This window comes from Mustela erminea, chromosome 3, assembly GCF_009829155.1.
Source record: "Mustela erminea isolate mMusErm1 chromosome 3, mMusErm1.Pri, whole genome shotgun sequence".
Classification (NCBI taxonomy): Eukaryota; Metazoa; Chordata; class Mammalia; order Carnivora; family Mustelidae; genus Mustela; species Mustela erminea.
In genome coordinates this window covers 136,639,906-136,667,206 of record NC_045616.1, presented here as the reverse complement: position 1 = coordinate 136,667,206, position 27,301 = coordinate 136,639,906, and the positions used below count along the sequence as shown (strand labels likewise).

Here is a 27,301-nt window from a genome sequence, read left to right as displayed (position 1 = left end):
TAAAGATAAAGATCCTCTCCCTTTTCTTTCCTATTAGGGGTCACTGACTCAGAGAAGATAATTGAGTAGGGTCTGCGTATGTGGGAGCAACTTGAATTCTTCCACATTTTTAAATGGGAACTTTCCAAATTCTACTCACTTACATTTTATGGAATGTGAACTAATTTCTGTTAAAGAAGAAAAGCTGACACAAATTAAATAAATCAGTTCCATATTAATATTTCTGAGGGAAAGAAACAGAGTCAAATGAGGAGAAATAAGAAAAAGAAGTGCTGGTGAGGAACTCAGGTGTGGAAGGAAAATAAAGGAAAGTGAAGAATACATACATTGTATTTTCTTCTACCCTCTGCAGAAACTTTGGATGCCCTATTCTGATTCCCACTGCCATTTACCAGTGCTGCCCCAGGCTAAAGAAAACACAATCCAAGCCTACCCACCTAGTAGCCACCACCCAAACCCCACTATCCTCATCCCCGCGGGGGCCAGGAAACCACCGGATTTCTTCCAACTCTTTCCCTCATCTCACCTGCCATGCACTCGGGAGTGATAAGTGGATGGTATCTGCCAGAGCAATAAAATGTGGAAATACTTTCGTTACTTTAGGTGAATAGTATTCCCTCTAGCTCTGTGGCTTATCCCTTTCCTGGGACCCCTCAATTTCCATGCAATTTAGCAACCAGCATTAACACCAAACATAGCAGTGGCCTGTGATTCCTGCACCAGCACCCATTTTGATTGATTAGTGTCTTTGCCATGTCAGTTGTTAAATTTTTTTTTTTACTTTTTTTTTTGTCTTTTAATTTATTTGACAGAGAGAAAGATCACAAGTAGGCAGAGAGGCAGGCAGAGAGAGAGGGAGAAGCAGGCTCCCCACCAAGTAGAGAGCCTAATGCCGGGCTCGATCCCAGGACCCTAAAGCCGAAGTCATGACCTGAAGCCGAAGTCACGATCTGAGCAGAAGGCGAGGTTTAACCCACTGAGCCAGCCAGGTGCCCTCAGTTGTTACATATTTTAAAGATCATCCTGTGCAATACAGCTCAAACATTCACTCTGCTTATGGCTATTGGCTTTGCCAACCCATCTTGAACCTAAGTCTATCAATTAGCTTTAGAAACCCCAAACAAGAGCAGGTTAAATTAGATAGAGGTTTACCTCTCTCCTGTAATAGAAACCAGAATGTAAGCCTCTCGGGGAATCTGCTGGGGCTCCAAACTCATCAAGGACTGAGGCTTTCCTTTAGCTCCACTGTTCTGTTGTGGGTTTTGTACATTCATTCATATTCACAGTACAAGATGGCTCATGGGGCTCTGGCCATTTTGCCCATGTTCTAGATATAAGGAAGGAAGATAGGCAAAAAGTAATTATCTGAAATAGCTGAAATAGCTCCTTTTAAGAACCTTCCCACAAGTTCCAGGTAACATTTGTGTTTACATTTTATTGGCCAGAATTTGGTCACATGGCCACACTTAGCAGAATGGGAGTCTGGGAAATGTAGGCTTGGGCTGGGTACACTGTTTGTACTCAGTTTGGGCTGAGCCCCTGAATAAACCTGGGGCTCTGTTTTGTGGAAAAAGAGAAGGAAATGGCAGTGTCTATCACAGATCCTTTCTCGGCAGCAGCCTCTACTTGGTCTTGCCAGAGATTGAGCATTGGAGGGCCATGAACTATAGACATCCTCACTTCAATTCTTAGGGCAGCAGGATAGGGCCTAGGGCAGCCAGACTCCCTGGAGCAGTCACCAGGGACTGTGAAACTTCACCTGGGACTCCAGATCCTTCTCAGAATGCTGCACAAAAATCATTTTCTCTGATAGCCCAAGATAAAGAATGTTGGGAAGCACTGGTCTAAAGCAAATTTTTGAGGAAAACAAAAGTTATGGTACAGTCAGGGCCTTTGTTAAGTCCTCTATCAATCACTGCATTCATTCTGAATTTTTAGCTTAGAATCTAGAATTTAGAATTTAGCTTAGAATCAAGCATCTTCTGGGCTCTTTCAAAAACTTCACACTATTTGATTCCAGAAAGTACTAAAATCTCATAAGCTGACCATAAAGAACAATTTCTGCCCCTGCCCCTTTCACAGGCTGCTCCTGAAATAGTTCCTCAGGGATGTCACCACAAAGTCCATCTTCTTTTGTGGAAGAAGGAAACCTTGTCTCAGTGAGAGCAATGCAAGAGCTCCCATGGCTGCTTTTCCCCCACATGTACTTTGTCTTTATTTTCTAACACAAATAATAAATGCTAGCTGCTACTTTTTTTTTTTTTAAAGCTGAGGTTGTCGCCTGCTATAATTTGACACTTGAATCCATAGACTTACTTTAGACTCTTCCTAGCAATTACTTTTTTAAATATATACAAATTTGGTCAACATTTCAATTACTAGTAATTCAAACATACCCAATTATTAACTCTGTGGAGGCCTGACAAGCAGATATAGAGAAAACGTAATTATTGCCCTCAAGAAATCCACATCTAGGAAAACGAATATTTACTCAAGTAAATATCACGTAGCTTTCTCCAGACCTTAATTGGAGTGAGACATCCGATGGATGGGTGGAGCACAGACTGATGAATAAAGGAGTAACAACATGTTAAGTATATTAAACCACGTTAAGTATATTAAACCATGTGCAATCCAAAGTTAATTATTTTAAACAGCACATTTGAGGGATGCATGGGTGGCATTAATGGGTTAAGCGCCTGCCTTAGGTTCAGGTCATGACCCCCGGGGTCCTGGGATGAGCCCCACATCAGGCTTCCTGCTGAGTGGAGAGCCAGCTTCTTCCTCTCCCTCTGCCTGCCGCTCTGCCTACCTGAGCTCGCTCTCTTTCTCTCTCTCTCTCTCTGTCAAATAAATTTAAAAAATCTTTAAAAAACTTTTGAGTAAAAACAGTAAGAATTTTAAAGGATTATCTAAAAAGTTAGGCCACATAATTTTCTTAAGTACTTAATTGTACTAATTCTTCTTTTTCTTTTTTTTTAATTGTACTAATTCTTAATAGAGTTAAATTCTGTATTTGATCTTACTGAGGCTTTGGTAGCTACACAGCTTCTGCTCAAAGACTCTTAGTGACAGAATACAGCTAAATGTTGAGCCCCAGTTGATAAAATAAACAATTTCTCTGTGTGATTTTTTTTTAAAGAATTACTCTGTATCATGCTTCTTAACATATCATTTGAAGTTGAGCAGACATCAGCTACTTGTCGGAACTATGAGGCACCAGGACAGAGAGGAGTATAATAGGATACTTTTCTCATGAGCTCAGAGTTCATCTAGGAGCAGCAAATGTACAAAAAATGAATTGTAATACAATATGATCTATAGACATGCAATTGTTACTTCATTAAATAGGAATTAACTATGCTTTATAAGAATACTTAGATCTGTACAGGAATTAATGGCAATTTAGTTCCTTTATACCATATTAATGTGTCCTTGGCTTTTGAATAAGGTTGTAAGTTGTATTTTATACTAAATACATTAAGAACTTGTAACATGAAAAAATATTTATAACATTAAAACATTATTTATTGGCAGGTAACAAGATATATCTTTTACCATTGTACTATTGTATCCTGTTTATTTTGTAAGGAGGTATGCAGATGAGAATTGATTATTTGATCCTTATATACATAAAAATGTATCTTTTGCTTCTAAAGGTAACTTTTGAATGACCCTGTAAGTTCTTGTATTAAGCCACCATTGTCCCATTAAATTGAGCGTATTTGCTTTCTGTTGGTAACACCACCAGTTTCTTCCTGATTCTTTAATTTTGAACATGAGGAGGACAGGAACCAAAGCAGGTCTTCTTACTTGGGTCTTCAGGACTTGGGCAAGAGGCTAGGTCAGTCTTGTGTTTGCCAGTGTGGTATGATGAGCAAGTCATTTTTTAACTGCCAAGCTCCCAGTAAGAGCCGGGCCACTGGTCTAAGCCCTCAGAAAGTTACTGGAAGTTCCTAGAGCGTGCAAAGGAGCCTTTTCCTGAGGTCTTCCTCCATAGTCAGTCAAAAGTAGGGGCATGTAACTGCATTGTTTTTTTAAAATCTAAATAATAACTATTATCCTTAGTGCCTCCAAGACTTCTGCAGATACAGCAGGCCAGACAACTACTGATTTGTTAAACACTTATTCGGATGATGACTATATTAAAAAAATCCAAAAGCGCCTTGAGGAAGATGCTTTTGCAAGAGAGCAAAGGGAGAAAAGACGGCGGAGACTGTTAATGGACCAGTTAATAGCCCACGAAGCACAAGAGGTAAAATATATAAATGCAGCTTGAATAATAGTGCTGGAAAGTTTGCAAAATTTAGTCTTTTAAACACACACACACACACACATACATACATACATATATATGTATCTTCATTAGTTATTATCTGTTACTCTGAATCAAATGTCAACAGAACATATTCACATCACCATGGCATAATACACTCAGAAAAAGAAATCTACATAAAAGATTTACTAAGTAATTTAAAATCTGGTGATGCTTATATAGCATTGTAACTGTACTTAATGCCACTGAATTGGACCCTTAAAAATGGTTGAGATGGTAAATTTTATGTCATGTATATTTTCCCTCAATAAAAAAAAAAAATTACTGACCAAAAAAGAACCTAAAATCGATGTCAAGTATGTGTATCCATTTTTGCTTTTGGAGGTAAGAGGAAACTTTTCCCCAGTTCTTTTGAGATATAACTGATAAATAAAAAATTGTATATATTTAATGTGTATGATGTGATGTTTTGATATATGTATACTTTGTGAAATGACTGCTATATAGAATTAACTGACACATCCATCACCTCACATAGTTAATTTTTTGTGTGTTTGGTGAGAACACTTAAGATCTACTTTTGTAAGTTCAACTTTTTTAGATTGGCATATAAATGGGATTATGCAGTATTTATATTTTTACATTTGACTTATGTCACTTAGCATAATGGCTTTCAGGTTCATCCATGTTGTCACAAATGGCAGAATTTCCTTCTTTTTTAAGGCTGAAATAATATGCCATTGTGTATATACTCCACATCTTCTTTATCCATTTCTCAATCAAAGGACACAGAGGTTTCTCCGTATCTTGGCTATTGTGAATAGGGTTGCATTGAATAGGGGGACGCAGACATCTCTCTCAGATACTGATTTCATTTTCTTTGGGTATATACCAAGGAAGTGGGATTGCTGGGTCATACAGTAATTCTATTCATAATTGTTTTGAGGAACTGCCATATTGTTTTCCTTAGAGGCTGCACCAGTTTACATGTCCAGTGACAGTTTTTTAGAGTTCCCTTTTCTCCACATCCTTGCCAACACATGTTATTTCTTGTGGGTTTCTTTCTTTCTTTCTTTTTAATGTGATAATCATTCTAATAGATAATAGATGTGAAGTGCTATCTTATTATAGTTTTGATTTGGATTTCCCTGCTAATTAGTGATGTTGAGCACCTTTTTCATGTATTTATTGGCCATTTGTTTGCCTTCTTTTGAGAAGTGTCTGTTCAGGTCCTTTGCCCTTTTTTTTTTTTTTTTAAATTGGGTTATTTGGTTTTTTGCTATTACATTGTTTGAATTCCTTTTATACCTTGGATATTAACCAAATGTACATTTGCAAATATTTTCTCCCATTCTGTAGGTTGCCCCTTCACTCTATTGGTGGTCTCTTTACTGTATAGAAGCTTTTAGTTAGATGTAGTCTTACTTATATATGTTTGTTTTTGTTGCCTGTACTGTGGGGGTCATATTAAAAAGAAAAAAATCATTGCTTAGACCAATGTTAAGAAGTTTTTCCCCCTGTTCTTTCTTCTAGTAGTTTTATAGTTTCAGGTTTATGTGTAAGTCTAATCCATTTAGAGTTGATTTTTGTATACAGTGTGAAATTAGCATACATTTTCATTTTTCTGCATTTGAACATCCAATTTTTCCAGCACCACTTGAAGAGACTGTTCTTTCCCCCATTATGTTGCCTTGGCACTCTTGTTGAAGATCAGTTGACTGTTCAAGCATGTATTTATTTCTGGGCTCTCTCTTCTATTCCATTGGTCTATATGTCTGTTTTTATGCAGTACCATACAGTTTTGAATACATAAATCAGGAATACCTACAGTTCTGTTCTTCTTGCTCAAGACTGCTTTGGCTATTCATAGTTTTTTGTGGTTTCATATGAATTTTAGTATTTTTTTATATCTGTAAAAAATGCTATTGAAAATTTGATAGTGATTTTACTAAATCTGTAGGTTACTTTAGATATTTTGGACATTTTAGCATTATTAATTCTTCTAATCCATGAACATGGGATGTCTTTCCATCTATTTATGTATTCTTCAATTCCTTTTATCAATGTTTTAGTTTTTAGTACACAGATCTTCCACCTCCATAGTTAAATTTATTCCTAAATATTTTATTATTTTTGATGCTATTGTGAATGGAATTGTTTTCTCAATTTTTTTTTCAGATTATTCATTGTATATAGGAACACATTTTTATACATGTGAGTTTTGTATATTGATTTTTATTTATTGATTGATTTGATATTGATTTTGTATCCTACAACTTTACTGAAATTCATTTTCAGTTTGAACAGATTTTTTTGTGTTGCTGTTGTTGGAGTCTTCAGAGTTTTCTGTAAAAAAAAATATCATATGCAAATGGAGACAGTTTTACTTCTTCCTTTCTAATCTGGATGCCTTTTATTCTTTTTATTGTTAATGGTGCTGGTTAAGACTTCCAATACTATGTTGAAAAGAAATGGTGAGAATAAGTATTTTTGTCTTATTCCAGATCTTGAAGGAATGCTGACAAGCTGATAGATTTTAGCATAAAACTATCGAGTATGGTGTTAGCTATGGGCTTGTCGTACATGGCCTTCATTATATTGAATTACATTCCTTCTCTGCTTTATTTGTTCAGTTTTGATCTTGAAAAGATATGGATTTTTTTCAGATGGTTTTTCTGCATCAATTGAGATTATCAAAAAGGGAGTTTTTTCATGAAAACAACGTGGAGAAGTTGTTATTCCTCTCAATTTGTTTATTGGTTTACTCTAGTGGTTCTCAGTGTGATTCCTCAACTGGCAGCATCAGAATCACCTGGAAATTTTCAGTAATGTAAATAATTAGACCTCACCTCAGATCTACTAAATCAAGCTCAAATCACAGTTCTGGGGTGGAGCCTATATTATAAGACCCTCTAGGTAATTTGATGCAGCTATAGTTTGAGAATCCCCGATCAACTCTCACATTGAACACATGTTCACTGAGCTTCTTCTATGCTCTGGGTACTGTTCTAGCTAGACCTAGGATACCATACTGAACAAGAATATTGAGAAATATGTTCTCACAGAGCTTGCTGTTTGGGAGAGGATCTATAAACAAGAAACGAGATTAGAGTGTGAAGGGGCAGTGAAAGTGATGGGAGGGACAGGTGACATAGCCCTCACTTGGTCCAGAGACAGTTTTCTAGAGGATGATAAATAGAAACATGAAGACACTAAGTTAGGTGTGGGTAGTTGTGGTGGATGTGAGTGGAGGTTAGTTTCCAGCAGAGGCTAGAATGGTGGAAATTGAAGTGTGTATCCAGAGAGAATATCATATAGAATGGCTCAGCACTGAGAGCTAAGGTTCTTAGCGAACTGAAGTCATTTGGCAGACATCCTCAGAAACCAAATCATGATGAGCCTTGCCAGCTGTATAGAGGGAAATAGGAGCTTTTATCCTAAGTGCAAAGGGGAACAGGAGTTACAAGGTCAGATTTGACTTTAGAAAGATCACTCTTTGACTTTAGTTGTGAGAATAGATTACAGCAAGTGAAAACAGGTTGCAGCTGGATTCCTACTAGGTTAGAAATTATCCCAGTTTAAATTTAGGGTGGTGGCAATGGGGATGGAGAGAAGTGACTTCAAGAGCTATTTTAGTAATAAAATCAATAGGTATTAACGGTTTCCTTAGACAGTGAGGCAGTGAAAAATTGGGACGAGAAGCCAGCTTGCGCAGTTAGTTGGATGGAGGTGGCATTTACCGCAATATGGGAGATGATGTGGAGGAACAGACCTGAGAAGGTGATTTAAAATGTGAATGTAAACAGGACAAATTTGCATGTCTAAAATATGAAAGACTGGCATAAAACTTCACATAAGTATAAAGATGTGAATTTATTTCTCCGTGGATTCACTTCTTTCTTAGAGAAAAATTTAAAAAACAAACAAAACCCCTTTCATCTCTGTGCTAAAAAGTTCTTTCTTACTTCAGATACATGTATAAATTTACTCAGGCATATATCCTCCCTTTTACTTAATAGTCTCTCTTTTAACTGGAAGAATTACAGATTATGGAAATTGGATGATTAAAAAGTAGATCGTGAAATAACTACCTATTTCAAGTTTCCTTAAGTAAAGAATTAAGTGGAATTTTTAATTAATTTTATTTAATTAATTTTAATTAACTTAATTAATTTTTAATTAAGTGGAATTTTTAACACACTTCCATTTGTGTTACAAAACTCTTGTGCATGGGCTGCTCGGGTTTTTTTTTTCTTTTCTTTTCTTTTTTTTGCTTATAATCTAGACCTGATATTTACCTGGAAAACTGGGTGAATGAATTCTTTCTGACTTACCTCACTTTGTACCAGGTTGCTATTAGCATTGGTTTTTCAAGGCTCTGGCCAGAGATTTATTAAGGGACCAGCAACCTAACAGATATTAAAGTGAGTTAATGCTCTGGCTATTTCCAGCAAGGGAACTATTTCTTTTCAGTGTTTGGGAAAACTGCTGTTCCTCCAACCAGCCTGGGGTATGCAGCAAGGGACCTCCACTTCCACTGCCTCCTTTCTATCAAGTGTAGTGTCCCCGCCTCCCTGCACAGCTGACACAAGTGCCCGGGCCACAGTGGTGGACTGTGAAATCTCCACTTGCAACATGGCCCGTTTTCCTCTCCATCCTTCTCTCTTCCCAAATGTTCTTTGTCAGGGCTGGGATTTCTTCTGCTTCTCTCAAGTAGCTGCAGCTTTTTGAGAGCATGACATGGATCTGATGTGAGCCCTAGGTGCTTTTACTCTGGCTTCATTTGTACTGAGCTACCAAGAATGCCTCTAAATATCTTCTCTAGCTTCCAGGTTGTTGCAGCTTCCCCTGGGGTTTTGTATGCTCTGTTTTAGTTGGGCTTGTGAAGAGAGAGCCAGAGACCTGTGCTCAAGTTGTTCTCTTGCCTCATGATTCATAAAGAAATGGATTACATGAATGAAATGATAAGATTTAGGGCTAGAACAATCACTTTAAGTTTTTTGGGTGGATTTTGGAGAAGGGTGGGGGGAAGGATGGTAGAGGAGAGGCTGATATTGTTCAAGGTAGGGGCGGTGCCCATCGGTATGGAATGGGGTAATGGGTGCCTTAAAAACATACACAGGAGGTAAAATAGACTACTTCTTCAAGAACTGGATATTACGAATGATAAGAGAGGAATAAACTTTGGATGGCACTAACATTTTAGGTCAGAAGTCATAGCTTTTTAGGGTCATCAACTGAGAGGGAGAAATTCTGAGGGAGGACCAAAACTGAGGGGAGTTGGTGAGTTTAGTTTGGGTCTCGATGGGTTTGAAGTACCTCATATGCATTTAAAGTGGAGATATTCAAACTGTCAACCCAATTTAGCTCCCAGCTGGTTCTGTGGTCTTTTAGCTAGCATCTTGGTTGGCTCTTGGGATTCACTCCAACTTAATTATCTCTACCTTCCCGAACCTATTCCGTGTTATTTTCTTGAAAACTGTGTTTGAACATCAGACCCCTCCCCTATGTCTTAACCCAACATCCTTAAATATTTAGCTTCCAGGTCTTTCCTGCAGGACTCCATTCCTCCCCAAGAGCTGCTTAGGCATCTTTGTCGTTCTTAAGATGGCATAGAGCAGGGTAGGCTCCTGGCTCCAGGTCATGCGAAAAGCAAAGGGCCTGGCATCCAAATTGAGGGTATTTTGGGTTGCATATCTTTCTAAATCTTCCCCAAATATAATTAAAAGAGAAATTTTTTGATTTTATTCATTGTAGATATAGAATATTTCATCTAAGATAGGGATTAAGCATAAATCTGTTTAGGCTGCACCGAGCACCTAACCATAGCTTGTATCTTTCTATGAGAAAATGTGTTCCACATCCCTGTGAAATTTTAGGGAAAAAGTCTATTTCTAAAATATGAACTACTTGTACAATGGAACAAAAAAATAAATCTTTTCCACTCAACTTCTGGGTGCAGGTCTTAATACACTTGATGGTTCTTCATACTAAGGCTTTACATCCATAGCATTGACTCAGCATTCAACAGTGATTTCCTTTTCTTTTTACCTTTCTAACTATAATGTGTGGTCAGTAATCAAAACAGTTCTGACCAATCCAATTTGTTCTTTATAAGGGTCAGAAGACTAGAACTCATCTGGACAACTAAATTGCCTTGCCATATAAACAACCAAATTATAGAATATACTCTATATTAATTATAGAATTCACTTGAATAATAAATCAAGCCTATATTATTAAAAAAATATATGGTTGTGACTATGCTTTATATATCCAAAACCACCCCCAAAATGTGGTAGGCAGTTTGGGCTGGGCTCAGCTATGCTGTCTTATTGCTGGTCTCAGCAGCCTCTCTCATGTGTCTTTGGTCAGCTGGTGTGTTGGCTGGAGCTTCTTCAGGTCCATCTGGGAAGACTGGTGCCTCACTCTACCTCGTCTCTCATTTTCTTGCGACCAGAAAATGTGGCGGCTGTGGTGGGGTGGGGCCGCAAGAGAATTAAGAAAACCAGATCCCATGTGTGTGGGATTTTTTGGTTGGTTCTTTGTTTTTTGTTTTTTGCTAATGTTCCATTGGTCAGTTTAATCAAATGGTTACCCATACCCCATATTTAAGGAGTGAAGCAATAGATTGTACATATATATATATATATATATATATATATAATTTCTTTTCAAAGTAACAGTATTCATTGTTTTTGCACCACACCTAGGGCTCCATGCAATCTGTGCCCTTTCTAATACCCACCACCTGGTTCCCCCAATCTCCCACCCCCTGCCCCTTCAAAACCCTCAGATTGTTTTTCAGAGTCCATAGTCTCTCATGGTTCACCTCCCCTTCCAATTTTCCTCAACTCCCTTCTCCTGTCCATCTCCCCTTGTCCTCCATGCTATTTGTTATGCTTCACAAATAAGTGAAACCATATGATTCTTCCAGTCCCGTCCATGTTGCTACAAAAGTTGAGTATTCATCCTTTCTGATGGAGGCATAATACTCCATAGTGTATATGGACCACATCTTCCTTATCCATTTGTCCGTTGAAGGGCATCTTGGTTCTTTCCACAGTTTGGCTTTTTGATAAGAATAGCTGCAGGATAAAATTGCAAGGATATGGATGAAGAAAACTGAAGAATTTGTGGTCATTTTTGCATTCTGCCTCAGCTCTACTACTGGATCTTGAAAGGAAACAAATGGTTAACATTAAAGAATCCAGAATTTTATAATTAGATTACCCATATGTTTCAAAGTTGTTTATGATTTTATTTTGTATTTTATATATGTTAGTAAAAATTCATGTTTATTTTCAGTTGAAGTTTAATTTAATCTACATTTTTACATAATTCCCGGGTTTGAGTTTTGGAATTTACAATAAAGTGTTATTATTATTTGCATCCAGATTCTGAAAATATATAGGGTATTTCTCTCATAATCTCACAGTGGCAGAGATCAATTTGAAACAATGTCATTTGAAACAATGTCATTAATAATGCTAGATTTTCTTCCTAAACAGTTGGATTGTTGAGTGTTAAATGGACAACTCCAATGTTTAAGTATTCTTTTACATCTTTCACCTTGAGAATTTTAATTACCTCCTCCTTCCACATGATGTCTCTGTTTAGACAGACTGAGAGCTTGAAGGTGCTTTGGAGATCATCTTCCACCTAAACCCCTCATTTCATCTGTCAAGAAGTAGGCCCTAAAAAATCCAAATTACTTGTCCAAAGCAACACAGCCAATTAATGGTATGACTGGGGCTGCAATGGCTTCTGATTCCCAATTTAATGCTTTATTCCACTGCTCATGTACTGACTATCCTTCTGCTCTCTTAAAATAGATAGAGAGCCAGGAGAATGCATCTAGTTTCTCTTTCAGATTACATCCAGTCAGATTTTCTGAGACAAGCTGTAGGTCATGGTCTCTTAGACTCTCCTCTAGTCTTCTCATTCCACAAATTCCAGCTTTTCCTCACACAGGTAGTGAGATATCTACACTGGCAACTAACCATATCTGCCATCTTCAGCCAAAGTCTGCATTTACTTTTACAACCAGTATTTATTTCAGGAATTTCAAATTTCTGAAAACATGCTTGTAAGTTGAGAATCATATCCTTTGCTTATAACACCTTAAAAACAGTTACCTAATTTATTTTTCATTGGACTTTAAACAAAGTAACAATTCACTTAAAATAATTGTGACTTGCAAAATCATAGTGTTTCCAGATACCAAAATGGTACAACCTTTGTTGGAAATCTTCATTTTTATAACTTGATTTTTGCCATGTTCAAATTTAAATCATAGGACAGATGTCAAGGAATACTCTGCCTTGTGCACATTATTTATACATAGCCTTCTTAATCCAGTGGGAAATTTGGACATGGCCTTGACAAATAATTGGCTCCCCAATGGTGTTTTCAGGAGGCATATCGGGAGGAGCAGCTGATTAATCGACTGATGCGGCAGTCCCAGCAGGAACGCAGAATCGCTGTGCAGCTCATGCATGTTCGACATGAGAAGGAAGTTTTATGGCAAAACAGAATTTTCCGAGAAAAACAGTATGAGGAGAGACGACTTAAAGATTTCCAGGATGCTCTTGATCGAGAAGCGGTAAACGATAACTCCCTTAAAAATCTAAGCTTACTTTTGATCCTTTCTACCAAGTCTACAAAACTGCATTTAGTTGCCAGTCACTTAAGAAGAATTAATTTTTATATAATCTCCCTCTTAACTCCCTATTTTTATCTTTGTGTAAGTAAAATCACAGCCCATAGGGCTTTTACATGTCACACTCTCCCCCTTTAGTCTTGCTTCAATTTAATGTTCATGACTAATCTTTATTTCCACATAAAGTCATTTTGGTGGCCTGGAACTCGTTCTCCAGTAGATTCCTCAAGAAGGGCTCAGGGAACAATATTCCATGTGTGTTGTATTGGTTATTGTGTGCTGTATAACAGGATAGGCCTTTTATACCTGATGGTCAGTTTTGCTCTATATAAAATCCCTAGTCCACATTTTATTTCCTTGAATATCTTAAATACATTATTCCATTTTCTTCAAGTCAAAGTGTTAGTGCCTTTAATGTGATAATCAAATTTTCAGTTTCTTGTGTTATTACTCTTGTGTTATTTTTGTAGATCTACTTTATTTTCCTTTAAAATCTTCTAAGTTTACTTGCATGGTATTGTTCTTGGTCATTCTGGGTGAACATTCTCAGGTGGTGAGAGCACTTTTAAGCTGCCTCTTTTCTATAAGATACTGTTAGTCTTTAATAAATTATTCCTTGCTTTGTGATAAAATAGGATTTTTATCAGGTCCACAGTGCTTGAGTCCTTCCTCTAAACCCAAATAGGCAACTTATTCAGGGTACTCTGGTTGATTGTATTTGAGAATGGTACATACGTAGGTATGCTCTTGGCCACTGTGGCATCAGTCCATCTAGGTCCTTTTATAACTCTGAAAATCAAAATATCTAATCTTTTGATTATTTAATACGTTAATATTTTCCTTATCTTTATGTATATATGGGTTCTAGTTATCAAAATAGATCTATTTTATCAATGGATTATGTAGATTTCTTCTTGCCTATTTCCTTTTGGAGGTATTTCAAACATATTCAGTCTGTTGGTCCAGATTTGATTGAAGAAATAGAAAACTCGTGTGAATGGCATTTTAAATAGCCTGTCTTCAGCGCCATAAAACAATCACAAAACTAGGCTGAATGGAAGAGAACACCTCATAAAAAACAGGAAGGGAATGCTTTATGTATCAGATTCATGGTTTACACTATGATAGTCCATGAAAATAAATACAGCTTTTGCCAAAATTATACAATTTTTAGAAATATCATTTAAAGGTAAAGAAAATGGTGCTCTTGCCTTTTGTAGAATAGACATTGCTGAAATGTTAGGGGTAGGGGTAAAGAACTATACCTCCATTACTCCATGAATTTGAGCTGCATGATCGCTGATTTCAGGTGTCCTCTTAAAGAGCTGAGTTATCTGGATAATTGTTTTATCCCTCTATTTTGACAAGAGTGAACTTGAATAGATTGAATGGTATTTGCTTACTTTAGAAATTATGTGTTTAGCTAATCTTTCTAAGTGCCTATTGAAAAATATGTCTGCTTCAAGCCCAGTTAATGAAGTGCATAGTATCAAAGCATTTATAGCAGGATTGGGCTTACTGTGACAACCTGCATTTTTCTTTAACTAAGCCTGAACAGACTTTAGAGGACTAGAACACTCAGGCCTGCTAGAGCCTTAGATACCAGAGCCGTGAGGTTCTGTAGCATCTGCAACAATTATATCCCTTCCTTTCACAATGATTAACTTTCCTTAAAGCTGAGGTATCTGCTTCCCTGAAACTCTTCTTTGTGAGGTGGCTTGATTTCATGGGTTCTCTCTGAAAATACTGAATTAATCACCTCCTACATCCACAGTGGCTGGTGTACAAGTAGGAGCCAAAGAAATAAATATTGAATTGAAGTTTCCAAAGGAACACTGTTACCTTTTCTTCCTAGTCTCATGCACTAAATAAACAGAATATATCCTGTTCCCCACAGCAGATCGTTCTACTGCTTTCTTATTGTGGAGAAGAGACTTTTTTAAAAATTGTTTTTTTACTTGCTACTGTTCTTGTAGTTTTTGTTGTTTGTGGTAGGAGAAGGGGGAGAATTCTAGAAGTACTTTTAAACCTCTTAAAATTTAAAAAATCTGTTAGGTGGGGTGCCTGGGTGGCTTAGTCAGTTAAGCATCCAACATTTGATTTAGGCTCAGGTTATGATCTTGGGGTCTTGGGGTCAAGTCCTGCACGGGGCTCCAGCCTCAGTGGAGACTCTGTTAAGGATTCTCACCCTCTGCCCCTCCCCCCGGCTCGCATTCTCTCTCTCAAATAAATAAATAAATCTTTTTTAAAAACTAAAAAATAAAAAGTCTGCTAAGGATAGAGGCTATTAGTAATATGTCATATTATTAATATTAATTATTAGTCTACTATCACGTGATCCCTTTCTGTTGAGTTCTGCTATGGAAATGCTCTCCTGGTTTTCTTCCTTCTTCACTGGCTGCCTCTTCTTGGCCTTCTTTGTTGGCTCATTCTCCTCTAATACCAAAACATTTAATGCCAGGTTTCCTTAAAGCTTAGTTCTAGGCCTGTTTCTTTGCTGCTCTGTGTTATTTCCTCAGACAATATCTTAATGCACAACCAGGGTATGTAATCGCTGTGATAGGTGACTCATAGATTTATACGTTGTCCTCTACAGCAAAGACCCACGTACTCAACTGCTTTTCTGACATCACTACTCTTATATCCCAGTGACACCTTAAATTCAACATGTTAAAGCCAAATTCATGACCCTTCTTACTAAACTGCTCTTTTTCAAGTTTCTGTATTTTCATAAATGGCAACATTATTTATTCGGTTATACGAGTATAAAACATCAGGATCCACTCAAATCCTGTTCAACCCTTTCTTCCATATCAAAAACATCACTGTCTTGTCCATTTCACATACTAAATATTTCTTCAATTTGTCCATTTTTCCCCAGGTCTACACTACCAACCCAGTCTCTGCTACTATTACTACTATTACTATATGACTATGGCTGCGACTACAACTATTACTACAGTGGTCTCCTTCGTCCATTTTGAGTGGCTGTGAATTAGCAACTGCAGTTGGGATATAACATTCTTTATATTCTCTAAATCAGCCTAAGCTTGAAGTCCAGCAAACCTCTGCCCATAGAGATGCACAGATACATGGTGCCCCAGGTCACAGACCAAGTCACCAGGGGTACATGCCATAGAGATGCACAGATACATGGTGCCCCAGGTCACAGACCAAGTCACCAGGGAAACACTGCAATCCTCAGGGCCAGGCCCAGCCTGCTGTCCTTGAAACCCGAGTTGCCCCAGACCATGCACATTGCCTCCAGTGGCACATGTTTTCGTAGAGGGTGTTCCAGCTTTCATGGGTCCCTCACATGTTCCCTTCTGAGGCTCTTCTGCTCCCCAGGAAGTGCCAAGAAGTGGGTGCACATCTTTTTCTCTTTCTCTTTGCTCCCAGAATCTTCCCTCCTTTCCACTCCCTTGGAGTGACCAAGATTAATTTGCCTTTGGGGAGAGTCCTTTAAAGTGAGGAGGAGTTTCCAGTAGCTTCTGCTTTTCTGTCTTGCCAAAATTTCCTGAAGCAGGAGGTAAAAAGGACCTGTTAGAAAAGAAGGAAGGCGAAATTAGAGATAATTTATACAAATCATTTTCCATTGTGCAGGCAGAGGAACCTTCTTGACTCTCAGATTTGACCATTGGCCTCATACTCAAAAACCCACCCATGGCTTCTCTTCAATCAGATCCCTGCTCACACCTTGCTCCTGTCTGTCTCCTGGACTCTGGCCATACTGGTCTGCTCTCAGATCCTTGAACAAGTCATTTCTTCTGCTATCCCCTTCTTCCCTCATATCTTTCCCCAGCTACTCCTCATCTTCCAGAACTCTGTGCACAGGCCACTTCTTATCTAGGCCAGGACTCCTGTGAAAGCCCATACTCCATCACCCTTCCTGATGACACTGTACAAGTTACGGTCATTGTGAGGCTTTCACTGCCCCTCCCACTGCACATAAGCTCCGTGAGGAAAGGGATCATGTTTGCTTCTGCTCACTATTGTTTCCCCAGGGCTGAGGCCAATGTCTAGTACATTTCAAGAAAGGCCAGGGTGGGGCAGGGGGGTGGGGGGCAGTAGTGCAGAAAGGGAGAGAGGGAGAGAAAGAACTTTGTGTTGTCCATCATCAGTTTTTGTCTGTTTTGGTTTTGTATTTAGATTAAATCTCTTTATCTCATCCTTCAAGATAATTGAGTATCTATTCTAGATTGTTTCTGATTTCAAATTTCTATTCTACCTATTAGTAGTAATAGTACTTAATTATAATAATATTTAACATTTTTTGAGCATTTATTGTGAGTCCAGCATTGAGCTGTGTTTATCACATGTACATATAATTCTTGCAACAGCTGTCGGAAGTGGACGCTACCCTTGTCTATATTTTGCACATAAGGGAAACAAGACTTAGAAAGCTCGCCTTCACACACTACTGTCAGTGGTACAGGCAGGAGCACAGCTGGCTCTAGCAGACTCCAGAGTCTGGGCCCATAACAACCGAGATTGACTACCTCCTACAGACTTCCTTTTTCCTTTTCCTTCTTTCTTTTTTTAGGGCTTCAACCCAATTTGCTGCAGTGCGACAGGAAATGGTGGTGGGTTTAGCACAGGGAGGTGGGGTTGGGTTAAGTTAGAAAACTAGTAGCTAAAAAGTAGGAAGAAAGGCATGGAGGGAGGAAAGGAGACAGCACCAAGGTGAAAGCTGCGGCCTTCTGGCGAGGATCTTTACGCTGGTCCCTGTAAGGCTTGGGTCCCTTCCCAAGCGAAACATTTCCACATGATTTACAGGTACTCTGAGTCGAGCAACCTCACACCCCATTTCCTGTCACCACACAAGTTCTCATCTGGCTACTTCTGCTCTTTTAGATTCCTCTTCATCAGACCTCTTCACAGGTGATGAACATACCATAGAGCTTCCTACTGAAATGGTGTGCTTTCCCCAGGAAGTCGGGACCTATAGAAAAACACAACAATAACAAATTCTGGTGATTCCTGAACTTGCCAAATGGACAGGACTGCCCTCGGGGGCCACCCCAGCCTGATCACTTTCCCAATAAAAAGAAAAACTAAATATAAAACACTAACAAAAACAAACAAACCTTCTATTTGGTTCAGTGGACAAAGGCCATAGTCCATTGTCAGGCATTTAGTCATGTGTGAGTAGTATCACAAGAAATATTTGCCGATAAGATAGTTTGTAAACTTTTCTGTGTATGCCAAGTCTTCTTAATACCCCATTTCACGCTGAGGACATGGGGCTTAAGGGGGGCTGGGACTAGGAGCTTAGGACTTGACTTCTGTATACAGGCTGGGGCTTGACTGATGGCAGCTCCCCCAAGGCCCAAGTTCACCTCCATTTTACACTCATTGGGTTAAGTTACTGGAGGCAAGTCTGGTTTCTGGAGCATGTTAGCCCACGATAGAATTTCTCCAGGAGCTGGGATAGCTATTTGAAAAACAGCGTTTAGTCATGCTTTGTGACCTTTGCTCTTTGTGTGAAGAGAGGGTTTCTCTAAACAAAATAATAGTGCAAATGAAGCTAAGGGTCATAACAAACTGTATTTCATTACTTTCTGCAGAAATAACTGTTCTCTATGAGTGAATTTTACCAATTTATTAAGGCTATAGGAGCAGAATGGGTTTTTTTGCTGTTGTTACTGTCTAAATACATTAAACATTTGTGGTTCATGTGTGATATTCTCAAGCCAGTAATATCAGAGATTTTCCAAAATCAGTATCCTAGAACTCTCTCACTAAAAGATGGGGGCACTGGCCAGGCAGAGCAGATATATCAGGTTAGGGCTCCTAAAATGGGTTGGAAGGGGCCAGCTGTGCTAGAGTCTGACACAAACTTGCCTGTTTCTCTGTGATCCCTGCCTCTATTTGCAATCCATGAACTCAAGTCTTCTTTTTAAACACTTAAGATCCAATTTATCATTAGTCTTCATTGGGCTTTCCACAGTTATACCACTGTTCTCTGTATTCTATTTTGCTGGTAAGATACACTAAAGATGGAATATTTCTAATACGTCTTTGCCATCATACTCAGTAGTTAATAAGGAGAAAGTGCTCTTTCGTGATTTTTTTCTTGGTGTAAAAGGAGGTTTCATTCTATTTAGAGATTTTTTTTGCCTATTGAAATGATAATTTTTTTTTCAGGTGAATCATCGCAAATTACATTGACTTAAAAATGTCTTTGCCGTTCTTAGGCTTTGGCCAGACAAGCCAAGATTGATTTTGAGGAACAAGCCATCAGAGAGAGGGAAATTCATGAACAGATTGCTGTGGAAAGAGCTCAGGCTCGTTACAGAAAGCATTACACAATATGTGCAGTAATTTTGGATCAAATACTTGATTTGTCTACTAAGGTGGCAGACTACCGGATGTTGACAAATAAGTAAGTGTTGTTTTTTATAATCATTACAGTAGAGACATCACAGGAAATGAGAGAGGATAAGACAGTAATGTAGACACTCAGAGAGACAATAATTTTTCTTAAAAAAAATACTAAGCAGTGGGGTCCAGGATGCCTGGATTACTGACTTAACTCATCCCACATGAGCCTTATTTCAGGTCATATGTCTTTTAATAATTGAATTTTGTGTCTAGATTATAATTAAGATGACTATGATAATTTATTTGAAATACTTGGACCTTCCTAAAAGCTTGGAATTGTTTGAAGATTATTTTACTGGTCATTAAGTCTATTTATTTTTATTGCAATTTGTTTCTAAAAGAAATTAATACACTTAGAAGGAAATAGTCAACAATACAAAATATATTAATACTATGCCAGAATAAGAACAAAGGAAAATCCAAATTAAAGTAGAAAGTTAAGAACAAGCAATAAACTGGAACATGGTTATACTGGCAGCAGTAGCTGCTGCAACTGAGCTGCAAAATTTTACCTGAGCTTCCTGGTAGCCAAAGTAAAAAGGGAAATACAACCTGTCATGTGTTTTCCATTTTCCAATCTGGTTCTTTACAAAATACATATCTCTTCTTGGCACTCAGTTTAGAACAGTAGTTCACTTATATGGTACCCTCACCTAAGACACATTGAGTAGTGTAGTCAATCTAGTGGAGAATGTCCTCAGCAGCATCTTTTAAGCAGATGTATCATCTGGCTTAATAGACTTACTTCTTGTGATATTCTTTGCTGAAAGCTAAATGGGAATGACATCACAGTAGATCTCAGTGAAAGGGATTCCACAAGGGCACAGATAAGGTGACCCAGTTAAATGTGTATACATCTCAAATTACTTAGACTAAGATCTTCTAGAGAACCCACTATTGCCCACAGTGGCTGCACCAGTTTATATTCCCACCAACAGTACACAAGGGCTCCCTTTTCTCCACATCCTTACTTACAAGATATTATCAGTATTTTTTTTTTTCTAAAGCACAGGTAAATTTTTGGTATCAGCCAAGTCAAAAGAACTGACTTTTTTAGACTGCTTCTTAAATTATTAATATTCAGATAGTAGGATGTTAATTAAGTAACTGTAAGATTAAGTTTTGGACAATATATAAGTTATTAATCACTTGCGTCCACCATAGGAAACCAATGCCATTTCAATAATTCTGATGTTATATTATTTCTATGGCTGAGCTTATCAGTTTCTAAACTTTCATATCTCTACAAAGTAACCCTTAGCAACTGTAAATATTTTATTAATGGAAACATAAGGTGATTATATTTGAAGTTGTACATTTAATTGAAATACTACTTTTCATATTGTGGCAAAACATACATAATGCAAAATTTATCCTTTCAATCATTTTAGAAACACACTTCAGTGGCACAAGTACATTCACATTATTGTGCAACTGTCACCACCATCTATCTCCAGAACTTTTTTATTATTCCAAACTTAAGTTTGTACTGTACACATTAAGTGCTATACACATTAAATAACTCTACAGCCCCTGATAAACCTCTGTTCTACTTTTGATCTCTGTGAATTTGTCTACTCTGGGTATCTAATATAAATGAAGTCATATTTGATTTGTTGTTTTAGTGTCTGGCTTATTTCATTTAACCTAACCTCTTCAAGTTTCATCCATGTGGCATGTATCAAAATGAAATGAATGAAATACTACTTGTTTTGCTGTAATTTCAAGCTCTAGTCTATTTCTAGAGAAATACATCAGAATTATGTCAGACTCTTTCCTTCCTTTGCATTTTGTTCTTCTTGAAACTATCTTCCCATCAGGCTGTCCTGATTACCTCTTAAGCCTTCATCAGATTTAAATAGAAATAGTTACTGAAAAATAATTTTGAAGGTCATCAAATATACAATGACAATATAACCACCATACATTTGACTTTTCTATTAGAAATTATTGCAAATATAGAAACCAACTGTCATCCTAAAAGGGCTTTGGAAAATACTCAGTCTGTTCATTTTGCATAGGAAGACAGTGATATTACAGCATTTAAAGGATTTCCTAAGATTGCACAGCCATTTAATGTCATGGCTGGGAATTGTTTTAGAAAAAACCCAAGTTTAGGATAGCACTCATTATTTTCAGGCATATTGTTCTGTTAGTGCACAGTCAGTATGAAAGTTTGAAGAATCAGTGGCTTGAGGTGACATGGATTCATTCAAACCTACTAAGTTTGAGACGTTCTCTAGCCATTAGCAATATAAGTAATAGTAAGTGGGATCCCCAGTCTCAAACAGCAGACAGTAGGGAATAAATTTAATAATGTAAAAGCCAAGGTTTAAGATATATATTGGACTAAACAGCGATTCTTCTCTACTTTTCTTTTAAATCTTTTTTGCTATAGTATGATTCCATATAAGTTGATGCATGATTGGAAGGAACTGTTTTTTAATGGAAAGCCCATATATGAGCAAGCTTCTATTAAGCATCTACCAGCTAAGCCCTCTGCGGAACAACTTACAGAACTGGAGAAGAGGGACTTACTCGATAACAATGATTATGAAGAATATAAGGTACTTACTAATGTGGCATAATGAGAGAGAATGCAACATAACGTGGTGTTTCTCTAACATTAATTTTGTGATGTTGTGTCATTTCATCCTTATTAATAAAAATGAACATTTCATATTTGCCTTTTCCCTGTTATTTAATTTATATTTATATATTAATTTTTAAATGCCTAGCCTATTCATAATCTGTTATCTATTACTCCTAATAATAGTCAGAGAGTGGTCTGAAAAAAAATAAAACATAATACATTGTGAGGGCTGATAGATTATAGAATTTTTAAAATATTTTATCTTATTTATTAGCATTTTCTTTGTATGAGCTGTATACCTTCATTACAAAAACCCTTGCATAAAGGTATTTCTTTAGTAATTTATTTAAATTGTATATAGTTTTTAGAGGCATATGAAAGAGGAGAAGTTCTGGATTTAGGAGTACCATAGATTCAAACAAAGCTTTATTCAGATTTGAAAAAGTAATGGGTGTCACTTGTGCTTAAAGAGCTGCTTAAAAGACTTTGGGTCAGGCCCACCAAGGTGAGACCTTGGGAAGCCTGGGAGAGACTTAATTTCCCAATTTATGAAATGGGTATATTAATATACTTATTTTATTTTGTTGTTATGAAACTTATTTAAGATAATATGTGTTAAATATTTAGTCAAGTGCACTGCATGTTGGATACAAATAATACATATAAATTTATTTCCTCATCAGCCTGCTCTCCCCATTGCATTTCATTGCACCGTTAGGAAGAAAGATACAAAATTAAGAGCTATCAGATGGAAGTTCTAGGTAAATAGGCATCAGTGAAATGAAGAATGAGGCCCACTATTATATCACCGAATGAGTTTTAGAAGGGTAGTAAGTGCAACATGAAAAAAAGAGAGAGGGAGAGGGAAGAATAATTTGACCAAATCATTTGCTGATATTTACCAAATACAAAATAAATATTTGTTGAAAGGGTGCATGGATAAAATGAATGAATGACAATGAATAGGGCAAAGTGTGAAATATAGATTTATAGGGGTGCCTGGGTGGCTCAGTTGGTTAAACATCTGACTTCCGATCTCAGCTCTAGTCTTGATCTTGGAATTGTGGGATCGAGTCTCATGCTGGGCTCCATGCTGGACATGGAGCCTACTTAAAGTAAAATTGAAAAATTAAAAAAGATAAATTTATGATAAAATGATGAAGTAAGCTAATGAGAAATCAAATGTACATCATTGTAACTGGATGTGTCTCTATTTATATCATTAAAGGAACTTTTATTTAAGAATTAGCTAGAACTTTATAGTATATACATGCATATTTATTTAGTATGGTTGTGGAATATAGTAAATCTAGTGTGTTAACCTAAAATATCCTTTTGCATAATAAATGCTCTGATATTAAAATATGTGAAGTTATTTTTTCCTGTTGTAAGTTAAAAGTCATTTTATTTGACAGATTTTGCTAATTTATAGAATATTTATTTCTAAGTTTTTTCTTAAACAGCTCTATCTCCTCTATTCTTATTGCTTTCATAAATCAGGAGACCTGGTAGTCTGCAGCTTAGCAAAGATTTGCCTTTCTAATTTTTTTCTTGTTTGGGAAATCATTACCACAGGAACATGCTTGTCTTACCCACATCCTGAAGCAGCTGGTATGTTTCTTTTGCAGGAAATTATAAACTTTTGTTAGGAGTATGTGAACGTCTAGCAATATACTTTATTTTGTTTATAGTTTTTGCTGTTTTCCTAAAAATGAAAAGTACCCTAGGATTTCTGATATATGTTTATATGTTCTGTTCCCTTTGACTACATGATGGAATAGAGATGATGCACAAGTGTTAGGATATTACTGTAAACCATCCTCTTATCACTCCCTGTTCTTAGAGCTTTTTCTCCTCAGAAACTTTTCACATGTTCTTGCAGGTAAAAAATAAATGCCTCAACTTATAAACTATATCATCTGGCATAAATAACTTTTTGTAGGAGGAAGAGGCAACAATCAGCGTCTTAGCTAAAGGAAACCATTGTCCATATTTATCATTGCTAAATATACTCAGGATTTTTAATCCTTCAAGTAAATGCATAACTTAGAAATTAGTCTTTGAAGAGTTTACATTCTTAGCATACTTATCATACTGTATCTATTGATACGCCCAGATCCGGCATTCTGAAAGAATGGATACACTGGGCCTTCAGGCCCACACTTTTAAAGGTCTGTCAGCGTAACCTAGGATGCTTAAAATTTTTGAATATTACAACTAGAAATAGACATAAAAACAAATTTTCACTCATGTACATATCATTTATAGAGACTAAGATTTGAACCTCATTGCTTAACATCATTTCCTAAATCATCACATTCTATAAACTGGATACACATGAGAGAGGTCTAGTTCAAGAACAGTATGGCCAGAAACATCATCTATCTGTCCAAGAAGGAAGCCTCATGGAGCAGCCAAGACATCCACTGTTACAGGATACCCATGAACTACTCATCCAAGAGTGGGGAGCAGTTCTGAAAACCCTATGGTGGGTTTTCAGTGGCCTATGGGCAGCAGGCTAAGCCAGGAGCCCAACTACGTAAGAGCCAAAGCTGTTCCAGCACAGCTCCCACCCAGCAGCCAGTGGTTCTTTACTGTGCAGTGGACTCCTCCTAGTAAATCCCAAACTTTCCAACGTGCAGGTCCTTTTTATGACTCTTACTGGCAAATTACCCAGAATCCCACAGTATTTGATTTTTTTTTTTTTTAAGATTTTATTTATTTGAGAGAGAATGAGTGAGAGAGAGCACGAGAGAGGAGAAGGTCGGAGGAAGCTCCTCCCCAAGGAGCTCGGAGCCCAAAGCAGGACTTGATCCTGAAAGTCCAGGATCATAATCTGAACCGAAGGCAGTCGCTCAACCAACTGAGCCACCCAGGCACCCTATAGAAACTGCTTTTTAGCAGTTACCTACTGAATGAGTGGGAGTTACCAAAATTTGGTCTTCATAAACTAAAATTTGGCCATGCTTTCTTGAAGACACGGATTTTTTCTAAGTCTCTGCCACAAAGCACCTGGCAATTTATGGAGATCTGCTGTGCATGCCCACGAACAAGTTGTAGTTGGAATACCATTTTGGAAGAAGGATCATCTATGTTGTTTGCAAGCTGTTCATGTTTTTAATTGTTGTGATTTTTGTTTTTAATGAAAACTTAATGTTTAAATTCATGACCAGTTGAGGTTGCAGTGGTTGTTGGATTACTCTATAGTGTGTGTTGTAATGCACATTTTTTAAAAATTTAATTTCTTTTCAGTGTAACAGAATTCATTGTTTATGCACCACACCCAGTGCTCCATGCAATAGGTGCCCTCCATAATACCTACCACCTGGCTCACCCAACCTCCCACCCCCGCCCCTTCAAACCCTCAGATGGTTTTTCAGAGTCCATAGTCTTTCATGATTCATCTTCCCCTCTAATTTCCTTCAACTCCTTTCTCTCCATCTTCCCATGTCCTCGTGTTATTTCTTATGCTCCACAAATAAGTGAAATCATATGATAATAGACTCTCTCTGCTTGACTTATTTCACTCAGCATAATCTCCTCCAGTTCTGTCCATGTTGCTACAAAAGTTGGGTATTCATCCTTTCTGATGGAGGCATAATACTCTATAGTGTATATGGACCACAGCTTCCTTATCCGTTGTGTCCATTGAAGGGAGTCTTGGTTCTTTCCACAGTTTGGCGATTGTGGCCATTGCTGCTATAAACACTGGGGTACAGATGGTCCTTCTTTTCACTATATCTGTATCTTTGGGGGTAAATACCCAGTAGTGCAATTGCAGAGTCATAGGGAAGCTCTATTTTTAATTTCTTAAGGAATCTCCACACTGTTTTCCAAAGTGGCTACACCAACATGCATTCCCACCAACAGTGGAAGAGGGTTCCCCTTTCTCCACATCCTCTCCAACACACGTTGTTTCCTGTCTTGCTAATTTTGGCCATTCTAACTGGTGGAAGGTGGTATCTCAATGTGGTTTTAATTTGAGTCTCCCTGATGGCTAGTGAAGATGAACATTTTTTCATGTGTCTGGTAGCCATTTGTATGTCTTCATTGGAGAAGTGTCTGTTCATGTCTTCTGCCCATTTTTTGACATGATTATCCATTTTGTGTGTGTTGAGTTTGAGAAGTTCTTTATAGATCCTGGATATCAACCTTTTGTCTGTACTGTCATTTGCAAATATCTTCTCCCATTCTGTAGGTTGCCTCTTTGTTTTGTTGACTGTTTCCTTTGCTGTGCAGAAGCTTTTGATCTTGATGAAGTCCCAAAAGTTCATTTTCGCTTTTGTTTCCTTTGCCTTTGGAGACATATCTTGAAAGAAGTTGCTGTGCCTGATATCGAAGAGGTTACTATCTATGTTCTCCTCTAGGATTCTGATGGATTCCTGTCTCGCGTTGAGGTCTTTTATCCATTTTGAGTTTATCTTTGTGTACAGTGTAAGAGAATGGTCTAGTTCCATCCTCTACATATAGCTCTCCATTTTTCCCAGCTTATTGAAGAGACTGTCTTTATTTCACTGTATATTTTTCTTGCTTTGTTGAAGATTATTTGACCATAGAGCTGAGGGTCCATATCTGGGCTCTCTACTCTGTTCCACTGATCTGTGTGTCTGTTTTTATGCCAGTACCTTGCTGTCTTGGTGATCACAGCTTTGTAGTAAAGCTTGAAATCAGGCAACGTGATGCTGCCAGTTTTTTTCTTTTTCAACATTTCCTTAGCAATTCAGAGTGTCTTCTGATTCCATACAAATTTTAGGATTATTTGCTCCATCTTTTTGAAAAAAAAAAAAAAGGTGGAATTTTTATCGGAATGGCATTAAAAGTATAGATTGTTCTAGGCAGTGTAGACATTTTAACAATGTTTATTCTTCTGATCCAAGAGCATGGGATGGTCTTCCATCTTTTTGTGTCTTCTTCAATTTCTTTCATGAGTGTTCTGTAGTTCCTCAAGTACAGATCCTTTACCTCTTTGGTTAGGTTTATTTCCAGGTATTTTATGGTTCTTGGTGCTATAGTAAATGGAATTGATTCTCTAAATTCCCTTTTTCTATTTTAGTTGTTAGCATGTAAGAAAGCAACTGATTTCTGTACATTGATTTTGTATCCTGCCACATTACTGAATTGCTGTATGAGTTCTAGTAGTTTGGGGGTGGAGTCTTTTGGGTTTTCCATATAAAGTATTATGTCATTTGCGAAGAGAGAGAGTTTGACTTCTTCATTGCCAATTTGGATACCTTCTATTTTTCTTTGTTATCTGATTGCTGTTGCTAGGACTTCTAACACTGTGTTGAACAAGAGTGGTGAGAATGGGCATCCTTGTCATGTTCCTGATCTCAGCAGGAAGGTTGTGAGCTTTTTCCCATTGAGGATGATATTTGCTGTGGGTTTT

At 37.5% G+C, this 27,301-nt stretch overlaps 1 protein-coding gene across 3 annotated transcripts in view; it reads left to right on the top strand.

Moving 5' to 3' along the window:
- The window catches only part of SPEF2 (sperm flagellar 2), a 170,274-nt gene that overhangs the window by 32,262 nt on the left and 110,711 nt on the right, over positions 1-27,301 (top strand). For all 3 annotated transcript variants that reach the window (XM_032337619.1, XM_032337618.1, XM_032337617.1), the window contains 4 exons: positions 4,069-4,255; positions 12,693-12,881; positions 19,136-19,323; positions 21,721-21,889. In XM_032337619.1, the coding sequence (XP_032193510.1) occupies positions 4,069-4,255; positions 12,693-12,881; positions 19,136-19,323; positions 21,721-21,889 (733 nt within the window). The remainder of the gene's footprint in view (positions 1-4,068; positions 4,256-12,692; positions 12,882-19,135; positions 19,324-21,720; positions 21,890-27,301) is intronic.